Here is a 13,046-nt window from a genome sequence, read left to right on the forward strand (position 1 = left end):
CCTGAGTCTCTTCACTTAGCCTTCTTTTTCTGGAGAAAGTTTATTGATGGTCAGACAACAAAATTAGGGATATTATAACATGTTGTCAAATGTCAAATTCAGGTTACATACTTTGTCTAATTTAGGCTCCTTCTTAATCTGACATTCTTCATCAAATGGCACTGGTGTGTGAAGTTTCCTTGCTCGAACCTTCTTGCTTGTAGATTTGGCTGTGTTCAGGGCTTGCATTAATGTATCTTCGTTCAGTGATACCTACATGCAAGAAGGTAGTCATACATTAGACATTTTTTAAACCTATATTGTACTTTTCATGCTAATCTCTTACATTCATAGCTGACATTTCATTTGTCTCAACAGTTTTGTTAGAAGACGGAGTGAAGCTCCCACCAGATTCATTTTTGTTACCAATTCCAGTAGCTTCGTACACTTCTGAAGCTTTCATGACATTTTCCTCTTTAATGATGACTGTCATTTTGTATTTCTGCTTCTTAAACATTCTCAAAAATGGCGGGAATTGTTGTTCTCCCAGTTCCTACACGTGTAAATGACTGGTTTCAGTAAAATGTATGTATTAGTTTACAAAATTATTGCAGCACAATGTTGGAGGTTAACCTCTTTGTCTGGAGAATACAGATCTTCAACAGTTTTCTATGAAATTTGAGCAACGGCTGCATGAGGTAAAACTATTGTCAACGATCCAGTGTCATCCGAGCATTTTGTTTCCAACCGAAAACTGTATTACAAAGAAACTGATTATGCATACAAAAACTGGTCAATGTTGATAGTATTGTAAGTTAATTACTTGTCATATTACCTTCTTCTGGGATGTGGTATGATCCTCTTACAATTTTGACATTTGAATTTGTCAACTACAGTTAAACCTCTTTAAAGTAATACCCTTGGGACCGGGAAAAAATATTACTTTACCGAATTTATTACTTTATCGATATAATAATATTTTATTACTTTACCGAATTTTTATGTTTACGTGGTACAGTATAATATATAATGTACGTATAAAAACTAGAATTAATCACCTGCAATGTATTTGATCTAAAATTACTTTTATTATGATTACTTATATCCAAAAAGTTAATATCTTGAATGCTATTAGTTTTGCTAACATGGCTTGGAATATTGATGTGAAAACAACCACAATTGCAAATTGTTTTCGGCATTGCAAGATTCGTTCAGAAGAAAATGATGAACAAGAACTTGGAGAAATAAATGAAGGTGTCGAAGGATTAAATGAAGTTATCTCTAATTTACGATATAGGAATGTGATGGATGTCGAGCATCTCTTAAACTATCCAAACGAGAATGATGCGGTTATGGAATCACCTACGGATGAAGAAATCATTGAGTCGGTAATGAGCACTGATGAAGGGACTGATCCTGAACCCGACGATAGCAATGTCATCCCAAGCGTGTCATCAAAGGAAGCATTTCAAGCACTCACCACTTTGAACAATTACTTGTTACAACACGAGCAAAACATACCAGGAGTTATTTTTGTTTTACATAAAGTCAAGGACGAGATTAATTTTGGCTTTGGTGGAAAGAAGAAACAAGCTACAATAGATTCATATTTTAATAAGAATTAAATTTTGTAATCATATACATTATACAGTATATATATATATATAATTATGGAATTATTACTTTACATATTACTTGGGCCCTTAATGACTTTCGAATTTTTTATTATCTTATGCTTTTAGCGAGAATATTACTTTACAACATTGGCCCAAGTTGGGACCGATGAAAATTATTACTTAAGCGAGGTTATTACTTTATCGGATATTACTTAATCGAGGTTTAACTGTATGAATGGAACTTCAAGGAGACATCTTGTGCATTTTGTTAGGTACCAATTAGCATCCTCATTAACCTTGTCAATCACAACTTCGCACACAACTTACCTCTGAAGAGGAATATCATAAGTTAGTTCCTCTCCAATGACAATGACAATACCACCTAAATAATTACAGTACTTGAATATGTGTTTCAGTGAACAGAGTAATATCTCTCACAATTAGTGTCTGTTTGGTGTCTTCTTCATCAACATCAGACATTTCAGTCATTTCATCGCATCGGAAGGCATTGCATAGCATAAATAGGAAGGTATATTATATTTTCTAAATTTTCTTAAGTAAAAAATTAACCTGTTTATGAGGTCATGAACACTGTAATGATCGGGATTGATAAAAATCCTTGTTGCAGGGTAGGTTATAAGGTGTGCTCTGCCTATATCCGTAACGTATATTATTACTCAACATTTTAACTTAATTACGTAATATAAATCATTATGAGGGTGCCATTACCCATACCTTCATACGAACTCACTCTAGCACAGCTGATAATAATAATAGGTTCTTCCTCCTCAAGTTGTTGCAGAGCTTTGTCAATTATAATTCCAAATTCGTCAAACAAAGTGACAGACACGCAATACCTACGTAACGAAAAGCTGCTTAAGTAAGTAGCCCAGTATGTAATTATAAAGAACACTAACATATTGTCGAATTAGAAGACAAACCTCCCATCTACCAAATCAAATTTCAGCCTTTGTTTTTCCTGACTATTTTTAGATGAAGTAATGAGGGGTCTTCGGTTCTTCAAGTAACCAACCATGTCTAAAATTGAAAACATTTTAGTAGTAATAGGTGTTGTTATCAATTACAAAAATAGTATAGCATCCATACCTACTAAGAACCTATTTTCTGTTGCAAGTTTCTCAATTTCAGTCATGTGGAAAAGATCAAAAGCATATTTTTCAATTACTAATCCCGGCTCAGTTGCTCTGCTTAATTTTGTGTCGTTGGTGAAGAATATGTGTTTTTGTTTCTCACAGGGCGATATGTTTCGTCACCTAAAAAGTCCTTCACTTTAAAGTTGTCAACTATGTAAATGCCTCCTTCAACCAAAGGGCAAGTCAACTTTGCACAATATTTTGCATTTGCAAAAGCGTGAATTCGATGGTTCTGCATATTGTGAATCAGCATCATATTAAAAGGTGTTGTGGAAGTGAGACATGTAGTCCCCAGTTGTAATTATGATGTGGTACTTACCATATCATCGATGAGAAGCATATTAAAACCCCAAAATTCTTGTGTTTCTCTGTTCATTCCTTTCCACAGCGCCTGCACTCTTACTCTACATTTCCAGTCATAACTTGAGCTATCCACATCACATAAATTGTCGTAGTAGTGTAGATCCATTTGTAGGAAACTTATTACTTCAGTAGTAGGTACCTGCAGATGCGTTCAATAAATATTTTCAGAGGTCACTCAAGTAAGATAAATGAAAGCAGAGTGTAAATGCCAGATTTAAAGATTCATACCTGATATACTGCGAACTGTAGGCGGAGCTTCAAAAAGTCTTCACCTAACTTCTTAATGGTATGTATACTTCTGGCTTCTTAATGGTAAGTAGAGAAGTGTGTACCCTTTACCTAATCATGATCTAGTTAGTGGGTAAGTTAGTACAGTAACACTACATGTCAGTTGGTTGAAGACTGCTTGAACCTGTGGCCAGTTATGGCATCGTAGCTCCAACTTCAACTTAACTGATAGAGGGAGATGTTTATACTTAAATTGAATAATATGTTATAACCTCAGGGAAGTAAAATATGTTAAACACCTAGCTTTCAAATTATTCTAATATATTTCCAAAATAACCTATATCTCATATAAGTATAATATATTCAAATTATTCATAATATTCTAATTCAATTATAGTAATATGTCTATTTATTTGTTTCATAACTTCGGTTGTTGTTTTTGTAGTACCGAACATATTATTTGATCAAAATTAGATTCTATAAATTATTCATTCTGGCATTATAAAAAAATTCAAATTTAATTTACGTTGTACACATTTTGTTCATTTATTTAAACCAATGGTCAAAGTAATTTATAATGTTTGTACGTTGCTTCATCCACTTCATTACATGATTGTGATTTTTTTGAAATCCAAACGTCATCAATTATATAACTAAACCATGTGTTAATGATGTATAGCAAATTGTAATTTAATTTTTTTTTTTAACTTTTTGAAAAACACAATATCAATCTTAAAAATCGGAGCTAATAATTATTGTACTATCTGTTTCATTAAACTTATTAATTACTGACTTGGGATATCTTAATTTAATGAAGGAATCTAAAACTACAATTTTGCATTAATCTTTAATTTCGTATGCACGTAGCCACGCATTTTATGTATTATTATATGTAGCACATAAATTAATTGTCAATTAAGGCCTTTCGTAGTCGTACTCCTGACTGAAGGTAGTCAAACTATGTTTCATACACGCTAAATAAATAAATTTAACAACAGTTTCTTCATTATTAGTTATGAAAATTATATCGTGTGACATTAAACTGTTACCATCTACAAAAAATCTGTGAATATGAATTGGACCAAGTAAATATTTCATATTGTAAGTTATGGGGCTGTGGAATCTTGGTTCCAACAGATTCAAATTTCTCAATTAAATCAAATATTTATATACATAGTTGATTAAAAACGTATCGGTTGGACAACATAATTCAAATTTCTTGTATAAACCAAATTCTGAAAATAATAGGAATTATGCTTTACTTTAAAATTACATCTTCGACATGAACATAATGATTTACCTAGTTCATAGCCAAAGTATTGCGGCTTTGGGTTAACTACGAAAAAAAATTAAAAAAAACCGATGTACATACGTTACTTTAACCAACCTATATGATTACGGTGAGTTAATATTTTTTATTTTGTATAGTTAATTAGGTTTTCATTTAAAATTATGACATCAACTAAATATGTTTTCATTCAGAATTATGTATATAGTTAAATTAATAAAAAAAATATATTAGGTCGTATTCATATCGTAGTGGCATATAAACTTTACAATATTTGTATATTTGTATTTGAATAAGGGCACAACATTACGGGAAAAAATGATTACTATTATTTAACAGGCTATTTTATTGACATTACTGGCGCATTTATTGTACTTTTAAAATAAGGTAATATATATTTTTTTAAAAATTCAAACTCTTTAAGTAATATTTGTAATCAGTCAAATACTTTGATGAATTAATAAAGTTTAATTTTTTAATTAAAAATGACCAAATTAAAATAACAACTACTATTAAGTATTTGATTATTTAATATATAAATTTGTAACTTTTGTTTATTTCTGTATTTTTTAAAAATGTGTGTGTGAATTTTAGAAAAAAAAAGAAGAAAAACGTGACATTCATTGAATAGTCACACATGTTAGATACCGTGTATTGGTGAACGAACAGACAGACCATTGCATGTGTTACAACTGGACCATTCATCTACCCCAATACCTCTATTAAAGCAAACTGCATCAGACTGAAAACTGTTCATTCATCATCTCCTCTCACTCAAATTTCTTCTTCTTTTCCAAAACATCCATCAACATAGCAATCATAACAATGGCATCCACTTATAAGAACAGGTGAATGTCTTGACTTGTGCGTGTATATACATATGTAAATAATCATGTTTTCCTGAACTTTTAGTCCATTTATATGTTTATTTAGCGTTTGCAACATGTTTTATGATTTGGTTTCCATGTCTTCTTCTTACTTCTTTGCATGTCTTGTACACCCTTTGCCATCCTCTTCACTTATGCATGTTGATAAATATATAAATTTTCCAATTCCTCTGAACTTTTAGTCTATTTGTATGGTTATTACAAATTTGATTCATGTCTTGTAAGTGCTAAATCGGTTGGTAAAAGTCCATAGTTTTACATTGTTTGGTTCTTTTTCAATACATGTCATATGCTTCCTTTCCCTATTCTTTGAAATGACTTTTGGCCTTCTAATAGTTTTATTTCCTGGTGTGACATTATTGCTGTAATTAGTTTTTTCTTTATTTTACTCCTATGATATTGCCTAACCTAATGTCTCCTCCAGTGCTAGCAGTTCGGATGAGTGCCAAAGTGCAAGATGTGAGAACTGCAGTTTTGTGAGATCGGAGAATATGGAAAAGAGCATGACCAATCTCAATGTTGAACTAGCTGCTGTCTCGAGGATGGTTGAGGCGCTGAGGGAGAGGCACATGCAGTTCAGTGGGCACATGACAGTGCAGCAGGAAGAGTTTAACGCAGTGTTCAAGGCGCAGCAGCAGCTTCTGCTTGAGGAGATTAGGCTACTGAGGCTTGAGCATGGTGAGATTCGCCGGAAGATGAATGAGTGGTTCTGAATGGATAGCAGTTGGGATGGTTTGAAGTCTGTTTATTTTTAATTATGTTCTAATTTTGTTTAATATATTCATGAACAATGGGGTTTTATTTGCATGTTAAGAACGTTTCTCTTATGTAAGGAAGTTTCATGGTTATTATGATGCTTACATTTCTATTTTTTAATGTGAATTTTGTTATTTTTTTTCAATTTCTCTGCCAAGTGATTCAATCGTCTATTACCACCATAAAAGTTATGCTTACTTAACTATGATTACAGTAAACGGAATTTTAAAAAACTGTAAATGGAAACAGAGTTTGTACAGCCGTGTATGTAACTATCAGTAAGGGGAAGTCCAACACAGTGATGTAAGAAGTAATTGTACTTGGTACGTAAAGATACTCAAGGTTCTGTAGTCTGCATGATCTATTTCTACATTAAAACTTACCACTTGTGCTAAAGATACATGATGTGAATAGGTCATTAATACTCTGCAGCATCGAGCCACTCAAATGGATGATGGCTGATGTACTGGTAAAGGCGCTTGGCGTCTCGGTACTCTCCTGCAGCTGCTGCTTCTGAAACAGCTGTTGTCTTCCACTCACAACTCAAACTTCAATATGATGTATATATATGTTTTGTTATACATGTACTTGTATACATATATTTGTTAAAAACTTAGTTTGGGAGTTAAAAAAATACTTTGAAATGAAATACTAAGGTCATATTACATCTAACCATTCAGTACTCTTATTCATCTCTATTTAGTTTCCTTGAAATATTGTTTATCAAGTACAATTCTAACATGAAATTGTAACTTTTGAAAAAAAAAGGTAAAATCTGGCATAAATGGCCTCATCTTTTTTCTCTTTTTAATTTCATACTAAATTGTATTTGATTTTATTTTTTAGTTGAAGTTATAATATTTAGCAAACTTACACATTTTATTTAGTACATCAAAATTAAAAATTTGAGGAACGAATATGTATTTTAGACATCGTTATTAAAAAATAGGCAATTTAGTTTTTCCATGATGAATGTTACATTAATAAATTAGTGGTTCTGTCACTTTAGATGACAATATATTACACCCACTTAATTTTATATGATTACATTTTTATAAATTATTATCTTAATGTATTATAATAAAAGGGGTGGGTTACTGAACTAAGTTGTAGGACCAAATGCCCAAAATCCAATTTCAATAACTTATTACATATATGTCAGCATCATAAATTAATAACTTCTCAGGAAATGTATATTCTTTACATTTTTTGCTAAATATTATTATGTATATTGTATATTTTTCTAACAAATTAAAATTTAGTTTTCACCTAAATATGATACAGTTCTTTAAGAAAACTATTTTCTAAATTCAAATGAATAATATGTTTGGCTAAAGATTAATATATGATGTGAGTGCTCAAGTTGAAGAGCTAGTCAAAATTCATAAGGCCAAAGTTTAGACATGTGAAATTACATGTGTAACAATTTCTATGGTTACATTTCCTTTTACTCCCCTCATCCCTATTTAGTTGTCACATTTCCTTTTATAGAAGTCAAATTGACCAGTTTTTTACTGAAGATTAAACATTACTCTTATATTACTTTAAAAAACTATAAATTATATATTAACGTAGATTAAATCTACTTTTCAGTGATGTAATTTTTTTAATTTTTTCAAATATAAAATATTAATACATTTCAGTCAAACTTTAGTCAATTTAACTGGGTCAAACTCAAATGTGACAACTAAATAGGGACATAGAAAGTATTTATTATCTTGATGTATTTAAAATAAAAGGGTGAGTTAGTGAAGTAACTTGTAGGACCAATTGTCCAAAACCAAAATTTTATAAGTTAATAGATATATTTAATCATCATAAAATAATAACTTCTCAGTAAATATATTTTTTTACATTTTTTATTAAATGTAATTATATATATGAAATAGTTTTTTAACAGATCTAATTTTTGAGTTCGAATGAATAATATGTTTGGCTGCACATTAACATATGTCAGTGCTTCATATTAATGACAGTACTCCATATGAATAATTTATTTGAATATATTAACAATTTAAATTATTGACAAACTTATTTTGCCCTTTAAGATGCATTAACCGACCTTGTTTGGAATAAAAATATTAATTCAAAGTAGTTCAAAAATTGTCAAATAATTGAATATTTTTAGCGGGTTACAGTTCGAGATTCTTATAATATGATATATTGTTAGGTTTTTATTTAATATAAATAGGTAAGTGAATTAGTATCAACGAATTATAATAACATTATATTATTTATCAAAATAATATAAATTGATATATGATTTGGAACGTAGATTTAGACCAAATGGAAGGCCATCTTGAAGACTGGCCTATTGGCCTAAATTTGGACCGATTTCGGTCCAAATCTACCCAGCAGTGGCCTATTGCCCTATTCCAATTTAGGCCAATGAATAGTGTCGTCCTAAATTTAGGGCGGCACTATTCGCTGGCCTAAATCTTTTTAACAATAAAATATTATCTTTTTATGTTTATATATTCGTTAGTTTGTTGATTGAATGTTATTATATATATATATATATATTAAATAGTTTTTAATTATATTTTTTAATTTTCAATTATATATATAATAGTTACTTAATAAAAATATATAATGCAATATTATAACAATATAATTTTAGAATCTAGTATTTGCAGTAAAAAATTTGTACACTCCTTTAAATCGATATGATAAGGGATTGAAATAATGTCTGGTCGAATATATGAGTTAGTTAAATTCAATAAGTGCATAACATAATTTATAGTTATAAAAGAGCTCTACATTTTAATTAAAAAAAAGTTGAACTGAACGACATACAACCCAATTGCAGTTGCAAGTTGCAGTTATTGAACACGCAGGGGGAGAGGCGAGGGAAAGGGGTTGTAGAGTATTTCACAAACTGAGAAAGGGGATTCATTGCGAATTGTTAGATGTAAGAAGTTCTTTTCTTCAATCTTCAGTATTTGTTGATGTCTGCAATATATATCATTAATTAAACTATTAGACATATATGTACTGATGGCGGCTAACTATGACGCAGGAGGAGTGTGTTATTCAGAATGAAAGGAATGCAATTGCTATGTCCTATTTTTGTAGAAGCATATAACAAAGGAGAGCTGGTATGTTATTTCCTATAAATCTTTATATTATGGCATGTACTTGTACTTTAGTTCTATTCGAATTTGCTTAGTCAGTACAATTAATCTATTTATATTTTCCTGAATCAGCCTTTGCCTGAGGAGTTTATAAAAAATGTGGGTAATCAATTGACCGGAACAGTGTATCTCCGGGTTAGAAATGGTGATGCATGGCAATGTTCATTGGATAGTTCCAATGCATGCGTAGGAAATGTTAGGAAAATTATGGATTTCTATGCAATGAAACCATATTGTGTCTTCCTTCTTGATTACAAAGACCATGGACGTTTTCATGTTCAAATATTTGATGGTAATACGGTAGAGATTGATTACCCACTAAAGCCTATTCAGTATCATAAAGTGTGCGGTACAGGACATGATCGAGAAATTTTTACTCCGCCTGAAATTGAGAAACTGGCAGCAAGGTTCTTCTACAATGCAATGGGTGACAGCCGCCTAAGTGACAGAGTTTACATTGAAAAAAAACACCTTCAACAAAATGCTTACACTCAGGTTACATTTTTCTCAATCGAATGTCAGTTTCGCTTGCTATTTCTCCTATTAAGTTCAATTTTAATTCTATATTGGTTAGGTGCTACCCAATGATGTAATCGCCCGATTAAATGTACATGAACAAATGACCTGGGTTCAGTTATGCCTGAACAAAAGTACTTGGATTATAAACTTAAAATGGGAGAATGGGAATTTGCTCTTTAACAAAAAGTGAACAAAATTCTGTGAATATGTGAACTTGAAAGAAGGGGATGTTTTGTGTGTTTTCGCGTACAGAGCATTCACAGAGGTTGAATATAAGTATAATTGACAATGATAATGACAATGAATCAAAAACTGAAGGTATATTTGCATATCTTTATCAGACCTCAAAAAACTTTAACTGTATATGACAAAATTGTTAACCATGTTGTATTCTTCCTGGGCAGTTCATGGAAGTGGAATTTCAGCCAAAAAATATTTCAAAATGGTTAGTCATGACATGCTGCATGACGGGAATCCGGTAACGTAATTGCATAACTTACATTTGTTGCAACAATTTTAAGGAGTGGCTAATACATTTATGTTTTTCACATCTATATTTGTACTACATAGGAATTACCAACAAAATTTATAGACACTTATGGTTCAATACTGGGTGACAAAGTTAGGTTGTCGTTTGGTGACGGGTGGCAGTACATTGCTAAGTTCTCTTAGCACAATAAAAGTTTGTTCGATTTGGATGAAGTTTTCAACAATTATTCTGTGAGGGAGAGTTTTTGGATTTTCTTCGATTGTGTTGGTCCATCAAGTCTATACTTAACAATATTTAGCACAAATTGTATGGATATTCTTAATTATGCACCCGCTAAAGTGTTTTTGAAAGAGCTGGGGAAAAGACTGTGTTTTGAGGTTACTGATATGTCTACGTCAGATTCAGATTCTTCAGTTACTTTTCATTTCAGTATGTAGTATATTACCAAAGAACCATACAGAATAACTAATTTTGTTTGCTTTATAACAGATGCTCGTTTGGAGAGATCGCCGGGCCAAACAATAGGTACAACAGTACTCTGTCCATTTAGGTAGGATGTTTGTTGGCCTTTATGCATAATTAATAGTAATTATTTTTATTCTAGGATTGGTTAATCACATTTCATCAGGAGGAAGTCAATTACCTATGATTTTGCATGATACGGCTGAGGCAAATGTCGAGGAAGGTACCTTTGAATTGATGCCTTAATGACTTGTTATAGTTTTATACGTATGTGTATATTTTGTGCGGGTGATCGTTGGGATGTATGCAAAATTATAACTAATTATTTGTATTCCAGGATTGGTTAATGAGATATCATCGGGAGGAAGTCAAATACCTGGGATTTTGCATGATGCGGCTCAGGCAAATATGGACGAAGGTACATTTCAATTGATGGGTTAATGTCTTGTTATAGTTACATAAGTAATTGTAAAATTTTATGCCGCTTCAGGAGCCACCCAAGCAAATCCAGAAGTATATTTTGGTGAAAAAGAAAATACCCTTTCCTTCACAGTATCTTTGTTGCCGTCACATATTGATCAAAGAGGACACGGAGTGGTAAGATTACCTGTACCCAGTCCTTGTAAATATTTGATCATGCTTAATCCGTACTTGTCCTCTTAACTTTTTTTATCTTCCATATAGTATTTCCCGCGACACATGCTCCAAGTATTTCGACCATAGACCAAATCTACTCTCATCAGACTTCAATTTGGAGATGGTACTTGGTATGTCGATGTTCAGCGAAAGAGGAAAACATGTCGATTTGGATTGTGCTGGAACAATTTCACCTACGACAATAACTTTGTTGCAGGCAATAGACTACGATTCATGTACCAAAATAACTACATATTCAGAGTTGTTCTCCTTACTTAATTGCACTTCCAATCTGGCATGAAGTTATTTGTAGTTTAATTCGGTACTTATTTGTACTTTTGAAGTTTGTTACGTTTGATCAACTATTCATATTTTAATTATACCCCTTTTCTTCACCTATTTCTACTATCATAGGCGTAATTCTTCTTTATTATGTTACATGTAAGGTGAAACAATTCAGAATACATTTGTAGAAGAATAAACTACTACCAATTTGTAACATAATTTACAATATATAACGGTTAAGAGCAAAGTATTTAACACAGTAAAACATTTTTCCATTATCAGATTTACATAATTACTTAATAACAATAATGTATTCCTACACATTTATAAATTGAAATAACCTAAGCTTCTGGAAGGCTGTAAAAAACTTCTTTGTACACAACGTTCTGGGTGATATTTGTAGCTGCACCAGACTCATCATCAACAAATATAGTGAGGCCAGTGGGTGAGGTTACTCGACTAATAGCAACATAGTACTGTCTATGAGTGAACACTGACTTTGGTAAGTATAGCCCAATTATCTTCAGGGATTGACCTTGAGATTTGTTGATTGTCATGGCATAGCAAATCTGTAAAGGCATTTGTTTCCGTACCAATTTGAATGGCATCTTTGTATCTGAGGGAGAAAGCTCCATACGTGGAATGGAATGCTTCGAACCAACAAACGTACCACAGATTACTTCACACTCCACACAGAATCTCAGGCATTTGGTCACAATTATCCTTGTACCATTACACAAACCTAGGGTTTGGTTCAAATTACGCATTAGCATAACAACAGCCCCAACCTTCAGTTTCAGATCATGAGGTGGCATCCCAGCTACATTTAAGGAGTTCAAATACTCTATTGGGAAGGCTTCATTCAGATCCTCATCTGTCCCACCAAATTCCTCTACAGCATCAACACTAAAATAGGACACAGATTCTCCGGGGAGCTTGTCAACAATAAGCGAATTGAGGTGGCCCACAGTCTGGTTCGTAGGGGTCAAAATAGCTCTTTCGCTCAAGTACTGTGTACTATGCCCTTTGTGAGCAAAATTAGGATACGTGCTACAAATCATGTTATCAACTGTGTTTTTAGTTTGTACGTCACAGAACTGAGACGGAATCAAAATTTGATTTTCAGTGACTGGGAAATTACAGACTCGAGGTGGACTGATCTGGTCATTACCAATGTCAAGTACCCATTTTGCAAACTTTTTAAGCTCTTCACTTTCACTATCACTCTCACCTTGTTTCAAGCGCATGT

At 32.2% G+C, this 13,046-nt stretch overlaps 2 protein-coding genes across 2 annotated transcripts; one reads left to right on the forward strand and one right to left on the reverse strand.

Moving 5' to 3' along the window:
• Window positions 1-1,124: 1,124 nt before the first annotated feature.
• LOC141680612 (uncharacterized) lies at window positions 1,125-1,604 on the forward strand. The gene has a single exon (XM_074486790.1). The coding sequence runs from the start codon at window positions 1,125-1,127 to the stop codon at window positions 1,602-1,604; it is 480 nt and encodes a 159-aa protein (XP_074342891.1).
• A 10,534-nt stretch (window positions 1,605-12,138) lies between these two features.
• LOC141680613 (uncharacterized) lies at window positions 12,139-13,044 on the reverse strand. Its single transcript, XM_074486792.1, has one exon. The coding sequence runs from the start codon at window positions 13,042-13,044 to the stop codon at window positions 12,139-12,141; it is 906 nt and encodes a 301-aa protein (XP_074342893.1).
• Between the last annotated feature and the right edge of the window lie 2 nt (window positions 13,045-13,046).

Source organism: Apium graveolens, chromosome 8 (genome assembly GCF_009905375.1).
Source record: "Apium graveolens cultivar Ventura chromosome 8, ASM990537v1, whole genome shotgun sequence".
Taxonomy (NCBI): Eukaryota; Viridiplantae; Streptophyta; class Magnoliopsida; order Apiales; family Apiaceae; genus Apium; species Apium graveolens.